This window comes from Protomyctophum bolini (assembly GCF_963924005.1).
Source record: "Protomyctophum bolini genome assembly, chromosome: 10".
NCBI lineage: Eukaryota > Metazoa > Chordata > Actinopteri > Myctophiformes > Myctophidae > Protomyctophum > Protomyctophum bolini.
The window spans coordinates 45,289,410-45,308,570 of NC_137871.1; the positions used below are offsets into that span (position 1 = coordinate 45,289,410).

The window sequence follows — 19,161 nt, forward strand, 5'->3', positions numbered from 1 at the left end:
GTTCAGTGCGTTTGGACAGGACCAAATATATGTCAATGATACCAGCTACACCAGACGCACGGATACCGCGGGCCATCCTACGCGTGCTCTAAAAATAGGATCGTGCGTATAATGCCCCCATGCGCGCGTATCTATATATCCTCCCGGAAGGTCCCGCCACAAACCTGCCGCGCGTCTGACAGATCGATGTGGCCTGCAGGGCATTTGGCATTACGCACGCACGGTCCGCGCGTTTAGAGTAAACGCACGGGAAAAGCCTGGTGTAGCTTGGCCGTTAGTCGACTAAATCCAACGGATGTTTAGTCGACCGACACTGAAACATTCCAGGTGACTAAAATGTGACTGAAAAACTAAATTAAATTAAATCTGTCCTAGAGAGACTAAAACTAAACGCTCTGCCAAAAACAAGACTGGATCTGAAGTCCTCTGCTCTCCTTAACCCAGTCTATGGATCTGAAGTCCTCCGCTCTCCTTAAAGGAGAATTCCATACTAAAAGGCTTTCTTACCTTTCTTTGTAGTTGTTGCGTCACCACCAAAGAGGTCCAGGTGTTATTTTGTGCAAAAGCTCCTTATTGGCTATTTCCCCTACCATAAGCCCTAAATGAATTGCATTGAATTGAATGGGATGTATGGGGTGTTGTGATAATTCGTTTATTTCCATCGCTCAAAATTATATTGTTTTTGTATATATCCTCTCTTCATAATGTAAATAATAACCCAAGCGGCACACTTTACTACTTATTTCGATTGAAATAAGCGAATTAGCACAACACCCCATATATCCCATTCAATTCAATTAAATTCATTTAGGGCTTATGGTAGGGGAAATAGCCAATAAGGAGCTTTTGCACAACATAACACCTAGACCTCTTTGGTGGTGACGTAACGACTACAAAGAAAGGTAAGAAAGCCTTTTAGTATGGAATTCTCCTTTAACCCAAAACACTGGATCTGAAGTCCTCCGCTCTCCTTAACCCAATCTATGTCAAAGCCCAGAAATCTCGGGTTTCGTTGATGTGGCCACTTAGGGTCAGTCACACATGCCTTCAAACACTGCGTGTGTTTGCGTGTGTGTGCGTGTGTGTGTGTCCTTCAGGGCGTGCTGAGTAAAGCGGTGAGTTGGAGACAGCTGGAGAAACAATACGCCGTCAATTCAGTCTACGAGGAGGAAATCATCCAGCTGTTGGAGTACTGTGGGGTAAGGTTACTGTAGGCTACTGTAGGTTACTGTAGGCTACTGTAGGGCTACTGTAGGTTACTGTAGGCTACTGTAGGGCTACTGTAGGTTACTGTAGGGTTACTGTAGGGTTTTCATTTATAATTCTTTATGTTGTAGTACTGTTGGAGTACTGTGGGGTAGGTTACGGTAGGGTTTTCATTTATAATTCTTTATGTTGTAGTACTGTTGGAGTACTGTGGGGTAGGTTACGGTAGGGGTTTTCATTTATAATTCTTTATGTTGTAGTACTGTTGGAGTACTGTGGGGTAGGTTACTGTAGGGTTTTCATTTATAATTCTTTATGTTGTAGTACTGTTGGAGTACTGTGGGGTAGGTTACGGTAGGGGTTTCATTTATAATTCTTTATGTTGTAGTACTGTTGGAGTACTGTGGGGTAGGTTACGGTAGGGGTTTCATTTATAATTATTTATGTTGTAGTACTGTTGGAGTACTGTGGGGTAGGTTACGGTAGGGTTTTCATGTATAATTCTTTATGTTGTAGTACTGTTGGAGTACTGTGGGGTAGGTTACGGTAGGGGTTTCATTTATAATTCTTTATGTTGTAGTACTGTTGGAGTACTGTGGGGTAGGTTACGGTAGGGTTTTCATTTATAATTCTTTATGTTGTAGTACTGTTGGAGTACTGTGGGGTAGGTTACGGTAGGGGTTTTCATTTATAATTCTTTATGTTGTAGTACTGTTGGAGTACTGTGGGGTAGGTTACGGTAGGGTTTTCATTTATAATTCTTTATGTTGTAGTACTGTTGGAGTACTGTGGGGTAGGTTACGGTAGGGTTTTCATTTATAATTCTTTATGTTGTAGTACTGTTGGAGTACTGTGGGGTAGGTTACGGTAGGGGTTTTCATTTATAATTCTTTATGTTGTAGTACTGTTGGAGTACTGTGGGGTAGGTTACGGTAGGGTTTTCATTTCTAATTCTTTATGTTGTAGTACTGTTGGAGTACTTGGGGTAGGTTACGGTAGGGTTTTCATTTATAATTCTTTATTTTGTAGTACTGTTGGAGTACTGTGGGGTAGGTTACGGTAGGGTTTACATGTATAATTCTTTATGTTGTAGTACTGTTGGAGTACTGTGGGGTAGGTTACGGTAGGGTTTTCATGTATAATTCTTTATGTTGTAGTACTGTTGGAGTACTGTGGGGTAGGTTACGGTAGGGTTTTCATTTATAATTCTTTATGTTGTAGTACTGTTGGAGTACTGTGGGGTAGGTTACGGTAGGGTTTTCATTTATAATTCTTTATGTTGTAGTACTGTTGGAGTACTGTGGGGTAGGTTACGGTAGGGTTTTCATTTATAATTCTTTATGTTGTAGTACTGTTGGAGTACTGTGGGGTAGGTTACGGTAGGGTTTTCATTTATAATTCTTTATGTTGTAGTACTGTTGGAGTACTGTGGGGTAGGTTACGGTAGGGTTTTCATGTATAATTCTTTATGTTGTAGTACTGTTGGAGTACTGTGGGGTAGGTTACGGTAGGGTTTTCATTTACAATTCTTTATGTTGTAGTACTGTTGGAGTACTGTGGGGTAGGTTACGGTAGGGTTTTCATTTATAATTCTTTATGTTGTAGTACTGTTGGAGTACTGTGGGGTAGGTTACTGTAGGGTTTTCATTTATAATTCTTTATGTTGTAGTACTGTTGGAGTACTGTGGGGTAGGTTACGGTAGGGTTTTCATTTATAATTCTTAATATTTTTCTACATTTCATTTTTTGTACCCGGGATTAAAATAGCGGTGCATTTTTGCATCCCAAAATGCAGTTTATAGTTAACCCATTTCGGGGCGGGAACCCCCTTTTGGTGTTTTAAACATTATGTCATAATTTAGCTATTGAAAAATAGCAGACCTACAAGCTACGAGCTTGTAGGTCTATTTTTTTTTTTTAATTGTGAAAATGTGTCGCAAATCTTTGAACAATATATAATATTATTTCACAGTGAACGTTTTTAACTCAAATCTTTGCTTCTGGGAGGTCCCTGGAACAACATATTTTCAGATGGGGGGGTCGGGCGACCAAATACATATATTTTTGGGTGTCCTTGACTTGAAAATGTTTTGAGAACGACTGACGAAAGAAGAAGACTGGTTTAGAAGACCTTTGTAGGATCGTCCTCCGGTCTAAAGTTAGTGGATTGTTTCCGGGTCGTGGGGTGTCAGAGTAAAAGCCTTGTTTCCGGGTCGTGGGGTGTCAGAGTAAAAGGATCTTCTTCCGGTCTAAAGTTAGTGGATTGTTTCTGGGTCGTGGGGTGTCAGAGTAAAAGCGACCAGACAACTCTGGCACCCCAGAGCTCCTATTTTGAAGAACTTCCGGCGCCGATTGTGTTAATCGTATATCCGTCATAATTTCATAAAACCCCTATGCTTTACCCCTATGCTTTAACCCCTATGCTTTACCCCTATGCTTTAACCCCTATGCTTTACCCCTATGCTTTAACCCCTATGCTTTACCCCTATGCTTTAACCCCTATGCTTTACCCCTATGCTTTACCCCTATGCTTTAACCCCTATGCTTTAACCCCTATGCTTTAACCCCTATGCTTTAACCCCTATGCTTTACCCCTATGCTTTAACCCCTATGCTTTAACCCCTATGCTTTAACCCCTATGCTTTAACCCCTATGCTTTAACCCCTATGCTTTAACCCCTATGCTTTAACCCCTATGCTTTAACCCCTATGCTTTACCCCTATGCTTTAACCCCTATGCTTTACCCCTATGCTTTAACCCCTATGCTTTAACCCCTATGCTTTAACCCCTATGCTTTACCCCTATGCTTTAACCCCTATGCTTTACCCCTATGCTTTAACCCCTATGCTTTACCCCTATGCTTTAACCCCTATGCTTTAACCCCTATGCTTTACCCCTATGCTTTACCCCTATGCTTTACCCCTATGCTTTAACCCCTATGCTTTAACCCCTATGCTTTACCCCTATGCTTTAACCCCTATGCTTTAACCCCTATGCTTTAACCCCTATGCTTTAACCCCTATGCTTTACCCCGTCCAATGCTACGACGTCCAACCAGGGAAACTCCCCCCTGTCAGGTGTAAAGGAGCAACTTGGACACTCAGGCATGAGTTCAAGTCCGTTGCTCTCCCCTTGTCCCCCATATATGGGGACTAGGTTGCTCTCCCCTTGTCCCCCATATATGGGGACTAGGTTGGTCTCCCCTTGTCCCCCATATATGGGGACTAGGTTGGTCTCCCCTTGTCCCCCATATATGGGGACTAGGTTGGTCTCCCCTTGTCCCCCATATATGGGGACTAGGTTGGCGGAGGGTGTGTAGAGCCCAGGATCACATTAGATGATTTTGACCCATTTGACCCATTTTTCACCCCTGACACAGGGGTGAAAAATGGGTTACAAAATCGTGGGATAAAAAATATATATAAAAAAAAAATGAATACCGTAAATCCTCTTTTAGGAACCCGGGCTATTATTTGTCTCAACCGATCCCGATAGCGGGCTTTTATTGAAAGGAGGCAGCTATAAGAAGGAGGAATTTATTTCAAATTTTCATTTTGGGTCAGTTAGAACACAGTAAAATGTATTGGGCTCATGTAGCCTATTGAAACCAACAACACATCAATTTAACTTGAATAACCAATGTCATTGTCATTTGAAGCTATACGATTCCCTGCTTTCATATGACATGAAAAAAATGAAAATACAATGGCAGTCCCTCAGTCAAATCTGGTCACATTCACAAATATACCGGTATATAACTTCAACTGAGATAGACTACCACAGTACTGTGGTAAAGGCCAACAGTTAGGCTACTGACAAGTTCAGATGCAAATAATAACATAAAAATAAAATGTATGATAGGCTATTTCATATACCGGTAATATCAAATCAGAACAGTGCAACACTGCAGTGCTTCAACGGGAGAGAGAGAGAGAGAGAGAGAGAGAGAGAGAGAAAAAGAAAGACGTGTTAGAGAGAGCGTCTCTCTCTAACGCGCGCGCGCGCGCGAGAGAGAGAGAGAGACGTGTTAGAGAGAACGTCTGAGAGAGAGAGAGAGAGAGAGACTTGTTGCTAACGGGGTCCCGTTAGCAACAAGCTAACAGCATACCGGTGGTACGTTCGTTCCATAAAATGAGAGATCCACAACGCGCATGGAGCTGCGCCAGTGCGCCAGGCTGCAAAACCCCCCATGCGCTCATCGACGTTGCATGAAGGGCAGATCTGCATGTGGGGGCTCTCTCCCGAAGTTAACTTTGTATTGTGTGCGAGCCGATCGGCGCGGCCACGGCATCTGGACAGTGGACGCTAACGTGACAGGCAGGCACAGCCAGCCAGAGCAGCGAAAGTAACAGATACGGCACTTGAAAAAAAAAAACAACACAAAAAACCCCGGCTCATAAAAGGAGGCCGGAATTTATTACTTAATTCAACGCCATTCCCGGTGATTAATAGGGGCTCGGTAATTAATAGAAAGGAGGAGTTTATTTGAGGATTTACGGTAGATATGACATCCGAGTTCTCCTTCCATCCACTTGCATTAAGTTGTAGTTCTCCTCCCATCCACTTGCATTAAGTTGTAGTTCTCCTCCCATCCACTTGCATTAAGTTGTAGTTCTCCTCCCATCCACTTGCATTAAGTTGTAGTTCTCCTCCCATCCACTTGCATTAAGTTGTAGTTCTCCTCCCATCCACTTGCATTAAGTTGTAGTTCTCCTCCCATCCACTTGCATTAAGTTGCTCAAAAGCGCATGAGGCGATTTCACTCCTCCTTCCGGCTCTAGGAACAGATTGCATTCTGGGATGGATTGGCCCCCAAACACATCATTGCACGCGTTCACGTGCGTTCACGTATGAAACGGCGTTCACGTGTCGTCGTGAACGTGCACAATGATAGTCAACGGACCAGCGCGTTCATGTGTTTGGGTCCACGCTGCAATACCTTCATTCGGCCACTATGTCCATTTGGCCTCAGTGTTTCCTCTGGGTGCCGCCTCTATTTGCGAACGCAAAGAGCCTGCAGATCATGTCTGTCTGTCTGTGTGTCCCCCTTTTGTGCCCATATATGGAGCTGAGTGATTTGTTTGTGATTGATGCAACACACTCCATATTTGGACGTATAGCTGCTTTGGGGACTCCTTATATGGTTATGGCTGAGTCATGGTGACATGAGTACCAGTAAGACGCGCAAACACGGGAAGCGAACGCAGCTCGTACATATTTGGGTTTTGGACGTATAGCTGCTTTGGGGACTCCTTATATGGTTATGGCTGAGTCATGGTGACGTGTTGATGCAACACACTCCATATTTGGACGTAGCTCCATATATGGGCACAAAGGGAGGACGCACGCACGCACGCACGGACAGACATGATCTGCTAGGTCTCATAGTAAGTGCTCACTGCGTTCGCAACTACACACTTCTCACTAATTCGTCATTTATTCTAATTGTTATTGCAATTTACGACCTGCGTTCGCTTCCCGCGTTTGCGCGTCTTACTTGTCGTATATACTCTAAGCTGGAACCCCCTAAAAAATGGCCCTCTGCGTGCGTGCGTGCGCGTGCGTGCGTGCGCGTGCGTGCGTGCGTGTGTGCGTGCGTGCGTGCGTGTGTCTCTCTCTCTCTCTCAGGCTGATTCCTTCAAGATGGGTCTGGACCTGTTGAAGAACTCTCCCGACGGTCTGGGCTCTCTGGCTCACCTCCTGGGCCTGACGCCGGACACGGGCCCCCAGGGAGGGGGCGGGGCCAGGGCCCAGTCTGCTGCTCAGAGGGACCGCAGAGGTTCTGCCGGCCTGGACTCCCTGCTGTCGCCTGGAGCCACGCCACCACGGTACTGTGTGTGTGTGGGTGTGTGTGTGTGTGTGTGTGTGTGTGTGTGTGTGTGTGTGTGTGTGTGTGTGTGTGTGTGTGTGTGTGTGTGTGTGTGTGCGTGTGTGCGTGCGCGCAATTTACAATTTAGACATTTATCAGACGCTCTTAATCCAGAGCGATTTACATTAAGCAATAACAAAAGGCATGGAAATGCATCACATACATAAAAAGTAGTTATCGTGAAACATGCGTACGCTAAGAACGTAACAGTGGAGTATCTATATCATGAAACTATACATACTGTACTATGTTATATATTGTACTATACATGTGTACTATAAAGTGCTACTACATCAAATGCAATTCTAGTGCTGTACATGCTATGAGTCTGTTTAAAATGCTATCCAAGTCTACATACAGTGCTATGTAAGGGGGTAGGTTAAGCTCCACGATGGAGTCTGAAAAGGTGGGTTTTCAGACTATACGGCGGAAGATTGGGAGTGAGGCGGCAGTTCTGACTGCAATGGGAAGTGCATTCCATAGTTTTGGAGCCAGAAGGGAGAAGAGTTTGGGACGTGTGGAGCGTTGTTGTCCCGGCGTTTTTAGTGAGGGTACCTCCAGCTTCCCTGCGTTGGCTGATCTGAGTGCGCGGGAGGGTTTGTAGGGTTCGATCATACTGGTGAGATGTGGGGGAGCCATGCCTTTGGTTGCTTTGAATGCCAGCATCCGAGTTTTGTATTCTGTGCGGGCAGCGACCGGGAGCCAGTGGAGGGAGCGGAGCAGGGGGGAGACATGTGAGAATTTTGGCTGGTTGAAGACCAAGCGAGCTGCGGCATTTTTGGATCAGCTGGAGAGGCTTAAGTGCACATGCTGGTAGGCCAGTAAGGAGGGAGTTACAATAGTCGAGTTTTGACAAGACTGTTGTCTGGATTAGGAGCTGGGCTGACTCCTGGGTGAGGAACGGTCTAATTCGTCGTATGTTATAGAGTGTATAAACCTACAGGATCGAGTGACAGCTGTGATGTGTGTTTTGAACGAGAGCTGACTGTCCAGGACAACACCAAGGTTCCTGGCTGTCGGGACAGACGTTACCAGGGCGTTGTCTACGGAGATAGTCAGCTCCCGCATGGGGCAGGACGTAGCTGGGAAGAAGAGAAGCTCAGTCTGGTCTAGGGATGGGTATCGTTTGGATTTTTGCGAATCCGGTTCCGGTTCTTAACGGTTCCCTATTTCGGTTCCAAAATGGTACTATAAAATAACCTAAATAAGAGGTCAAACGTTTATTTAACAAAAAAGTTCAATGTCAATTTCAGACATGTATAATGAATAGTATATTATTGAGCCGTTTGTGGATAATATAGTGATTATTTTAAATATAATATCTATATAATATCTATTCTGTGTTTACCCAGGGCAATAGTGTTGTTGTAGGCTACTCCTCCTATTACCAATAACAAATAAAAGCATTTCTGAGATCTGAGAGCAACACGCACACACACACACACACACACACACACACACACACGATTGACTGGGCAAATTAGCATCGCTAATGAAGGGGGGGGGGGGGGGAGCGCATCTCCGGCTGATAGGTAAGACCGGGTTGTCTGATCGACGTGCTAATTGGGGGAACATTGAAAACAAAGGCGGCTTGCATTGCATGCTGTGGTTTTGCTACTAACAGAAATGTGCATATGCACACGGGCTGCGCAAAGTAGGCTATCTTTTGTTGTTTTTTTCGCCACATCTCTTCGAAGTTAGACTGGCAAGCTCTAAACTGACTGGGCCTCTGGACCCTACACACACACACACACACACACACACACACACACGGGCGCGCATTCGAAGTGAGTGCACCAACGCTTTCTCTCTCTTTCGCTGCGCACGTATGCAGTGAAGACTCAGGCAAAGGCGCAAGATTCCTGTCCGCTCTCTTAAAAGTTTCCTCCCATAAACTTTACGTCTAAGAAACTTTAATAACGATGTTGCTTCAACGCTTCAGTGCCAGGCACGCACAGCGCGTGTCACTGTCTCTAGACTCCTCGACAACTAAGAGAGCAAAGAGATAGCTCCGCCTCTGCAAGCCACAAGCCCGCAACTCGTCGCTGATGCAACACGATGTGTAGGCTTGTGGATCAGCTCTGTTCCCTGCGCGTCTATTAAGAGAAGAAAATAACTAAATATCGTGTGACTGCGTGTCCGTGGGAACCGATAGAGAGAACCGAAATTGAATTATTGTAATGGGTACCCAGGCACGTTCGGTTCGGTACATACTGGGTCCCGCCCCTAGTCTTGTCTGGGTTCAGTTTGAGGTGGTTGGAGGACATCCACTGTGAGATGTGAGCCAGGCATGCAGTGAAGAGAAGTGGTGCATTCTGGGTAGTGTAGTGTAGTCTCCACTGTGAGATGTGAGCCAGGCATGCAGTGAAGAGAAGTGGTGCATTCTGGGTAGTGTAGTGTAGTCTCCACTGTGAGATGTGAGCCAGGCATGCAGTGAAGAGAAGTGGTGCATTCTGGGTAGTGTAGTGTAGTCTCCACTGTGAGATGTGAGCCAGGCATGCAGTGAAGAGAAGTGGTGCATTCTGGGTAGTGTAGTGTAGTCTCCACTGTGAGATGTGAGCCAGGCATGCAGTGAAGAGAAGTGGTGCATTCTGGGTAGTGTAGTGTAGTCTCCACTGTGAGATGTGAGCCAGGCATGCAGTGAAGAGAAGTGGTGCATTCTGGGTAGTGTAGTGTAGTCTCCACTGTGAGATGTGAGCCAGGCATGCAGTGAAGAGAAGTGGTGCATTCTGGGTAGTGTAGTGTAGTCTCCACTGTGAGATGTGAGCCAGGCATGCAGTGAAGAGAAGTGGTGCATTCTGGGTAGTGTAGTGTAGTCTCCACTGTGAGATGTCAGCCAGGCATGCAGTGAAGAGAAGTGGTGCATTCTGGGTAGTGTAGTGTAGTCTCCACTGTGAGATGTCAGCCAGGCATGCAGTGAAGAGAAGTGGTGCATTCTGGGTAGTGTAGTGTAGTCTCCACTGTGAGATGTGAGCCAGGCATGCAGTGAAGAGAAGTGGTGCATTCTGGGTAGTGTAGTGTAGTCTCCACTGTGAGATGTGAGCCAGGCATGCAGTGAAGAGAAGTGGTGCATTCTGGGTAGTGTAGTGTAGTCTCCACTGTGAGATGTGAGCCAGGCATGCAGTGAAGAGAAGTGGTGCATTCTGGGTAGTGTAGTGTAGTCTCCACTGTGAGATGTCAGCCAGGCATGCAGTGAAGAGAAGTGGTGCATTCTGGGTAGTGTAGTGTAGTCTCCACTGTGAGATGTGAGCCAGGCATGCAGTGAAGAGAAGTGGTGCATTCTGGGTAGTGTAGTGTAGTCTCCACTGTGAGATGTGAGCCAGGCATGCAGTGAAGAGAAGTGGTGCATTCTGGGTAGTGTAGTGTAGTCTCCACTGTGAGATGTGAGCCAGGCATGCAGTGAAGAGAAGTGGTGCATTCTGGGTAGTGTAGTGTAGTCTCCACTGTGAGATGTGAGCCAGGCATGCAGTGAAGAGAAGTGGTGCATTCTGGGTAGTGTAGTGTAGTCTCCACTGTGAGATGTGAGCCAGGCATGCAGTGAAGAGAAGTGGTGCATTCTGGGTAGTGTAGTGTAGTCTCCACTGTGAGATGTGAGCCAGGCATGCAGTGAAGAGAAGTGGTGCATTCTGGGTAGTGTAGTGTAGTCTCCACTGTGAGATGTGAGCCAGGCATGCAGTGAAGAGAAGTGGTGCATTCTGGGTAGTGTAGTGTAGTCTCCACTGTGAGATGTGAGCCAGGCATGCAGTGAAGAGAAGTGGTGCATTCTGGGTAGTGTAGTGTAGTCTCCACTGTGAGATGTGAGCCAGGCATGCAGTGAAGAGAAGTGGTGCATTCTGGGTAGTGTAGTGTAGTCTCCACTGTGAGATGTGAGCCAGGCATGCAGTGAAGAGAAGTGGTGCATTCTGGGTAGTGTAGTGTAGTCTCCACTGTGAGATGTCAGCCAGGCATGCAGTGAAGAGAAGTGGTGCATTCTGGGTAGTGTAGTGTAGTCTCCACTGTGAGATGTCAGCCAGGCATGCAGTGAAGAGAAGTGGTGCATTCTGGGTAGTGTAGTGTAGTCTCCACTGTGAGATGTGAGCCAGGCATGCAGTGAAGAGAAGTGGTGCATTCTGGGTAGTGTAGTGTAGTCTCCACTGTGAGATGTGAGCCAGGCATGCAGTGAAGAGAAGTGGTGCATTCTGGGTAGTGTAGTGTAGTCTCCACTGTGAGATGTGAGCCAGGCATGCAGTGAAGAGAAGTGGTGCATTCTGGGTAGTGTAGTGTAGTCTCCACTGTGAGATGTCAGCCAGGCATGCAGTGAAGAGAAGTGGTGCATTCTGGGTAGTGTAGTGTAGTCTCCACTGTGAGATGTGAGCCAGGCATGCAGTGAAGAGAAGTGGTGCATTCTGGGTAGTGTAGTGTAGTCTCCACTGTGAGATGTGAGCCAGGCATGCAGGGAAGAGAAGTGGTGCATTCTGGGTAGTGTAGTGTAGTCTCCACTGTGAGATGTCAGCCAGGCATGCAGTGAAGAGAAGTGGTGCATTCTGGGTAGTGTAGTGTAGTCTCCACTGTGAGATGTGAGCCAGGCATGCAGTGAAAAGAAGTGGTGCATTCTGGGTAGTGTAGTGTAGTCTCCACTGTGAGATGTCAGCCAGGCATGCAGTGAAGAGAAGTGGTGCATTCTGGGTAGTGTAGTGTAGTCTCCACTGTGAGATGTCAGCCAGGTCATGCAGTGAAGAGAAGTGGTGCATTCTGGGTAGTGTAGTGTAGTCTCCACTGTGAGATGTGAGCCAGGTCATGCAGTGAAGAGAAGTGGTGCATTCTGGGTAGTGTAGTCTCCACTGTGAGATGTGAGCCAGGTCATGCAGTGAAGAGAAGTGGTGCATTCTGGGTAGTGTGATGCAGTGATGCGCTCTTCCACCTCTCCTCTCCATGTTAATGTGTGTCCTCTCCTCTCCATGTTAATGTGTGTCCTCTCCTCTCCTCTCCATGTTAATGTGTGTCCTCTCCTCTCCATGTTAATGTGTGTCCTCTCCTCTCCATGTTAATGTGTGTCCTCTCCTCTCCATGTTAATGTGTGTCCTCTCCTCTCCATGTTAATGTGTGTCCTCTCCTCTCCATGTTAATGTGTGTCCTCTCCTCTCCTCTCCATGTTAATGTGTGTCCTCTCCTCTCCATGTTAATGTGTGTCCTCTCCTCTCCATGTTAATGTGTGTCCTCTCCTCTCCTCTCCATGTTAATGTGTGTCCTCTCCTCTCCATGTTAATGTGTGTCCTCTCCTCTCCTCTCCATGTTAATGTGTGTCCTCTCCTCTCCTCTCCATGTTAATGTGTGTCCTCTCCTCTCCTCTCCATGTTAATGTGTGTCCTCTCCTCTCCTCTCCATGTTAATGTGTGTCCTCTCCTCTCCATGTTAATGTGTGTCCTCTCCTCTCCTCTCCATGTTAATGTGTGTCCTCTCCTCTCCTCTCCATGTTAATGTGTGTCCTCTCCTCTCCTCTCCATGTTAATGTGTGTCCTCTCCTCTCCTCTCCATGTTAATGTGTGTCCTCTCCTCTCCTCTCCATGTTAATGTGTGTCCTCTCCTCTCCTCTCCATGTTAATGTGTGTCCTCTCCTCTCCTCTCCATGTTAATGTGTGTCCTCTCCTCTCCTCTCCATGTTAATGTGTGTCCTCTCCTCTCCTCTCCATGTTAATGTGTGTCCTCTCCTCTCCTCTCCATGTTAATGTGTGTCCTCTCCTCTCCTCTCCATGTTAATGTGTGTCCTCTCCTCTCCATGTTAATGTGTGTCCTCTCCTCTCCATGTTAATGTGTGTCCTCTCCTCTCCTCTCCATGTTAATGTGTGTCCTCTCCTCTCCTCTCCATGTTAATGTGTGTCCTCTCCTCTCCTCTCCATGTTAATGTGTGTCCTCTCCTCTCCTCTCCATGTTAATGTGTGTCCTCTCCTCTCCTCTCCATGTTAATGTGTGTCCTCTCCTCTCCTCTCCATGTTAATGTGTGTCCTCTCCTCTCCTCTCCATGTTAATGTGTGTCCTCTCCTCTCCATGTTAATGTGTGTCCTCTCCTCTCCTCTCCATGTTAATGTGTGTCCTCTCCTCTCCTCTCCATGTTAATGTGTGTCCTCTCCTCTCCTCTCCATGTTAATGTGTGTCCTCTCCTCTCCTCTCCATGTTAATGTGTGTCCTCTCCTCTCCTCTCCATGTTAATGTGTGTCCTCTCCTCTCCATGTTAATGTGTGTCCTCTCCTCTCCATGTTAATGTGTGTCCTCTCCTCTCCTCTCCATGTTAATGTGTGTCCTCTCCTCTCCTCTCCATGTTAATGTGTGTCCTCTCCTCTCCTCTCCATGTTAATGTGTGTCCTCTCCTCTCCTCTCCATGTTAATGTGTGTCCTCTCCTCTCCTCTCCATGTTAATGTGTGTCCTCTCCTCTCCTCTCCATGTTAATGTGTGTCCTCTCCTCTCCATGTTAATGTGTGTCCTCTCCTCTCCTCTCCATGTTAATGTGTGTCCTCTCCTCTCCTCTCCATGTTAATGTGTGTCCTCTCCTCTCCTCTCCATGTTAATGTGTGTCCTCTCCTCTCCATGTTAATGTGTGTCCTCTCCTCTCCATGTTAATGTGTGTCCTCTCCTCTCCTCTCCATGTTAATGTGTGTCCTCTCCTCTCCTCTCCATGTTAATGTGTGTCCTCTCCTCTCCTCTCCATGTTAATGTGTTTCCTCTCCTCTCCATGTTAATGTGTGTCCTCTCCTCTCCATGTTAATGTGTGTCCTCTCCTCTCCATGTTAATGTGTGTCCTCTCCTCTCCATGTTAATGTGTGTCCTCTCCTCTCCTCTCCATGTTAATGTGTGTCCTCTCCTCTCCATGTTAATGTGTGTCCTCTCCTCTCCTCTCCATGTTAATGTGTGTCCTCTCCTCTCCTCTCCATGTTAATGTGTGTCCTCTCCTCTCCTCTCCATGTTAATGTGTGTCCTCTCCTCTCCATGTTAATGTGTGTCCTCTCCTCTCCATGTTAATGTGTGTCCTCTCCTCTCCTCTCCATGTTAATGTGTGTCCTCTCCTCTCCTCTCCATGTTAATGTGTGTCCTCTCCTCTCCATGTTAATGTGTGTCCTCTCCTCTCCATGTTAATGTGTGTCCTCTCCTCTCCTCTCCATGTTAATGTGTGTCCTCTCCTCTCCATGTTAATGTGTGTCCTCTCCTCTCCTCTCCATGTTAATGTGTGTCCTCTCCTCTCCATGTTAATGTGTGTCCTCTCCTCTCCATGTTAATGTGTGTCCTCTCCTCTCCTCTCCATGTTAATGTGTGTCCTCTCCTCTCCTCTCCATGTTAATGTGTGTCCTCTCCTCTCCTCTCCATGTTAATGTGTGTCCTCTCCTCTCCTCTCCATGTTAATGTGTGTCCTCTCCTCTCCTCTCCATGTTAATGTGTGTCCTCTCCTCTCCTCTCCATGTTAATGTGTGTCCTCTCCTCTCCTCTCCATGTTAATGTGTGTCCTCTCCTCTCCTCTCCATGTTAATGTGTGTCCTCTCCTCTCCTCTCCATGTTAATGTGTGTCCTCTCCTCTCCTCTCCATGTTAATGTGTGTCCTCTCCTCTCCATGTTAATGTGTGTCCTCTCCTCTCCTCTCCATGTTAATGTGTGTCCTCTCCTCTCCATGTTAATGTGTGTCCTCTCCTCTCCTCTCCATGTTAATGTGTGTCCTCTCCTCTCCATGTTAATGTGTGTCCTCTCCTCTCCTCTCCATGTTAATGTGTGTCCTCTCCTCTCCTCTCCATGTTAATGTGTGTCCTCTCCTCTCCTCTCCATGTTAATGTGTGTCCTCTCCTCTCCTCTCCATGTTAATGTGTGTCCTCTCCTCTCCTCTCCATGTTAATGTGTGTCCTCTCCTCTCCTCTCCATGTTAATGTGTGTCCTCTCCTCTCCTCTCCATGTTAATGTGTGTCCTCTCCTCTCCATGTTAATGTGTGTCCTCTCCTCTCCTCTCCATGTTAATGTGTGTCCTCTCCTCTCCATGTTAATGTGTGTCCTCTCCTCTCCATGTTAATGTGTGTCCTCTCCTCTCCATGTTAATGTGTGTCCTCTCCTCTCCTCTCCATGTTAATGTGTGTCCTCTCCTCTCCTCTCCATGTTAATGTGTGTCCTCTCCTCTCCTCTCCATGTTAATGTGTGTCCTCTCCTCTCCTCTCCATGTTAATGTGTGTCCTCTCCTCTCCTCTCCATGTTAATGTGTGTCCTCTCCTCTCCTCTCCATGTTAATGTGTGTCCTCTCCTCTCCTCTCCATGTTAATGTGTGTCCTCTCCTCTCCATGTTAATGTGTGTCCTCTCCTCTCCATGTTAATGTGTGTCCTCTCCTCTCCATGTTAATGTGTGTCCTCTCCTCTCCTCTCCATGTTAATGTGTGTCCTCTCCTCTCCTCTCCATGTTAATGTGTGTCCTCTCCTCTCCTCTCCATGTTAATGTGTGTCCTCTCCTCTCCTCTCCATGTTAATGTGTGTCCTCTCCTCTCCTCTCCTCTCCATGTTAATGTGTGTCCTCTCCTCTCCATGTTAATGTGTGTCCTCTCCTCTCCTCTCCATGTTAATGTGTGTCCTCTCCTCTCCATGTTAATGTGTGTCCTCTCCTCTCCATGTTAATGTGTGTCCTCTCCTCTCCTCTCCATGTTAATGTGTGTCCTCTCCTCTCCTCTCCTCTCCATGTTAATGTGTGTCCTCTCCTCTCCATGTTAATGTGTGTCCTCTCCTCTCCTCTCCATGTTAATGTGTGTCCTCTCCTCTCCTCTCCATGTTAATGTGTGTCCTCTCCTCTCCATGTTAATGTGTGTCCTCTCCTCTCCTCTCCATGTTAATGTGTGTCCTCTCCTCTCCATGTTAATGTGTGTCCTCTCCTCTCCTCTCCATGTTAATGTGTGTCCTCTCCTCTCCTCTCCATGTTAATGTGTGTCCTCTCCTCTCCATGTTAATGTGTGTCCTCTCCTCTCCATGTTAATGTGTGTCCTCTCCTCTCCTCTCCATGTTAATGTGTGTCCTCTCCTCTCCTCTCCATGTTAATGTGTGTCCTCTCCTCTCCATGTTAATGTGTGTCCTCTCCTCTCCTCTCCATGTTAATGTGTGTCCTCTCCTCTCCTCTCCATGTTAATGTGTGTCCTCTCCTCTCCTCTCCATGTTAATGTGTGTCCTCTCCTCTCCTCTCCATGTTAATGTGTGTCCTCTCCTCTCCATGTTAATGTGTGTCCTCTCCTCTCCTCTCCATGTTAATGTGTGTCCTCTCCTCTCCTCTCCATGTTAATGTGTGTCCTCTCCTCTCCATGTTAATGTGTGTCCTCTCCTCTCCTCTCCATGTTAATGTGTGTCCTCTCCTCTCCATGTTAATGTGTGTCCTCTCCTCTCCTCTCCATGTTAATGTGTGTCCTCTCCTCTCCTCTCCATGTTAATGTGTGTCCTCTCCTCTCCTCTCCATGTTAATGTGTGTCCTCTCCTCTCCATGTTAATGTGTGTCCTCTCCTCTCCTCTCCATGTTAATGTGTGTCCTCTCCTCTCCATGTTAATGTGTGTCCTCTCCTCTCCTCTCCATGTTAATGTGTGTCCTCTCCTCTCCTCTCCATGTTAATGTGTGTCCTCTCCTCTCCTCTCCATGTTAATGTGTGTCCTCTCCTCTCCATGTTAATGTGTGTCCTCTCCTCTCCTCTCCATGTTAATGTGTGTCCTCTCCTCTCCTCTCCATGCGTCCTCCAGGCTGAACCTCCACACCTCAGGCCCAGAGAGGAGCTCTCCTCCCAGGCAGTCCCTGTGCTTCATGAAGGGAGTGATGGATGAATGCACTCACATGGCCAACTTCTCTGGTTAGTCTGTTGTCTGTCTGTCTGTCTGTCTGTCTGTCTGTCTGTCTGTCTGTCTGTCTGTCTGTCTGTCTGTCTGTCTGTCTGTCTGTCTGTCTGTCTGTCTGTCTGGACCCCCCCAGCCTCATCATGTCTCCCTGTAGTCCCCATAGACCCCCCAGCCTCATCATGTCTCCCTGTAGTCCCCATAGACCCCCCAGCCTCATCATGTCTCCCTGTAGTCCCCATAGACCCCAGCCTCATCATGTCTCCCTGTAGTCCCCATAGACCCCAGCCTCATCATGTCTCCCTGTAGTCCCCATAGACCCCAGCCTCATCATGTCTCCCTGTAGTCCCCATAGACCCCCCAGCCTCATCATGTCTCCCTGTAGTCCCCATAGACCCCAGCCTCATCATGTCTCCCTGTAGTCCCCATAGACCCCCCAGCCTCATCATGTCTCCCTGTAGTCCCCATAGACCCCCCAGCCTCATCATGTCTCCCTGTAGTCCCCATAGACCCCAGCCTCATCATGTCTCCCTGTAGTCCCCATAGACCCCCCAGCCTCATCATGTCTCCCTGTAGTCCCCATAGACCCCAGCCTCATCATGTCTCCCTGTAGTCCCCATAGACCCCCCAGCCTCATCATGTCTCCCTGCAGTTCCATAGACCCCAGCCTCATCATGTCTCCCTGTAGTCCCCCTAGACCCCAGCCTCATCATGTCTCCCTGTAGTCCCCATAGACCCCAGCCTCATCATGTCTCCCTGTAGTCCCCATAGACCCCAGCCTCATCATGTCTCCCTGTCCCCCTGTAGTCCCCGTGGACCCCAGCCTCATCATCGTGGTCCAGGCCAAGGAGGACGCGTACATCCCCCGGACCGGAGTCCTCAGCCTGCAGGACATCTGGCCCGGCTGCGAGGTCCGCTACCTCAACGGAGGACACATCAGCGCCTACCTCTTCAAGCAGAACCTGTTCAGGTAAACCTCTTTAAAACAGAACCTGTTCATGTAAACCTCTTCAAACAGAACCTGTTCAGGTAAACCTCTTCAAGCAGAACCTGTTCAGGTAAACCTCTTCAAACAGAACCTGTTCAGGTAAACCTCTTCAAACAGAACCTGTTCAGGTAAACCTCTTTAAAACAGAACCTGTTCATGTAAACCTCTTCAAACAGAACCTGTTCAGGTAAACCTCTTCAAACAGAACCTGTTCAGGTAAACCTCTTCAAACAGAACCTGTTCAGGTAAACCTCTTCAAACAGAACCTGTTCAGGTAAACCTCTTCAAACAGAACCTGTTCAGGTAAACCTCTTCAAACAGAACCTGTTCAGGTAAACCTCTTTAAAACAGAACCTGTTCAGGTAAACCTCTTCAAACAGAACCTGTTCAGGTAAACCTCTTTAAAACAGAACCTGTTCAGGTAAACCTCTTCAAACAGAACCTGTTCAGGTAAACCTCTTCAAACAGAACCTGTTCATGTAAACCTCTTCAAACAGAACCTGTTCAGGTAAACCTCTTTAAAACAGAACCTGTTCAGGTAAACCTCTTCAAACAGAACCTGTTCAGGTAAACCTCTTTAAAACAGAACCTGTTCAGGTAAACCTCTTCAAACAGAACCTGTTCAGGTAAACCTCTTCAAACAGAACCTGTTCATGTAAACCTCTTCAAACAGAACCTGTTCAGGTAAACCTCTTCAAACAGAACCTGTTCAGGTAAACCTCTTCAAACAGAACCTGTTCATGTAAACCTCTTCAAACAGAACCTGTTCAGGTAAACCTCTTCAAACAGAACCTGTTCAGGACCCCTAGTGGTCACCCCAGTAACTGTTATCTCTCTCTCCCCCCAGGAGGGCGATCTACGACGCCTTCGACAGATACCTGCACAAGTATTCCAACGCACCTCCGTAGCCCCGCCCACCTCCCAGAAGGACCCCTCCCTCCCAGGGGCTGAGGTCCAATCAGCAGAGAGACCCCTCCCTCCCAGGGGCTGAGGTCCAATCAGCACGCACCATGTGACTTGTCTTTCATGTCCCGAGCATGGAATCCTATTCCCGTTTTGAGTGAATTGGCCACGCCCCCCTCGGCCCGGCCACGCCCCTCTTGGCCAGGTCACGCCCCCCTCGGCCCGGCCACGCCCCCTCTTGGCCAGGCCACGCCCCCCTCGGCCCTCCAACTGGAGGTAGGGCAGTGGTTCCCAAACTTTTTTCACGTCAAGGACCCCCAAATTGACACTCATTGAGTCATTAGCCCCGCCCCCGCGGACCCCCATTTGAAAACATAGACCAGGGACCCCCCC

At 47.5% G+C, this 19,161-nt stretch overlaps 1 protein-coding gene across 1 annotated transcript in view; it reads left to right on the forward strand.

Moving 5' to 3' along the window:
* abhd18 (abhydrolase domain containing 18) overlaps positions 1-19,161 on the forward strand; it is a 34,768-nt gene extending 15,607 nt beyond the window's left edge. The window contains exons 10-14 of the mRNA XM_080774445.1: positions 1,098-1,199; positions 6,835-7,034; positions 16,788-16,894; positions 17,685-17,847; positions 18,713-19,161. Of these exons, the coding sequence (XP_080630571.1) occupies positions 1,098-1,199; positions 6,835-7,034; positions 16,788-16,894; positions 17,685-17,847; positions 18,713-18,773 (633 nt within the window). The 3' untranslated portion in view covers positions 18,774-19,161. The remainder of the gene's footprint in view (positions 1-1,097; positions 1,200-6,834; positions 7,035-16,787; positions 16,895-17,684; positions 17,848-18,712) is intronic.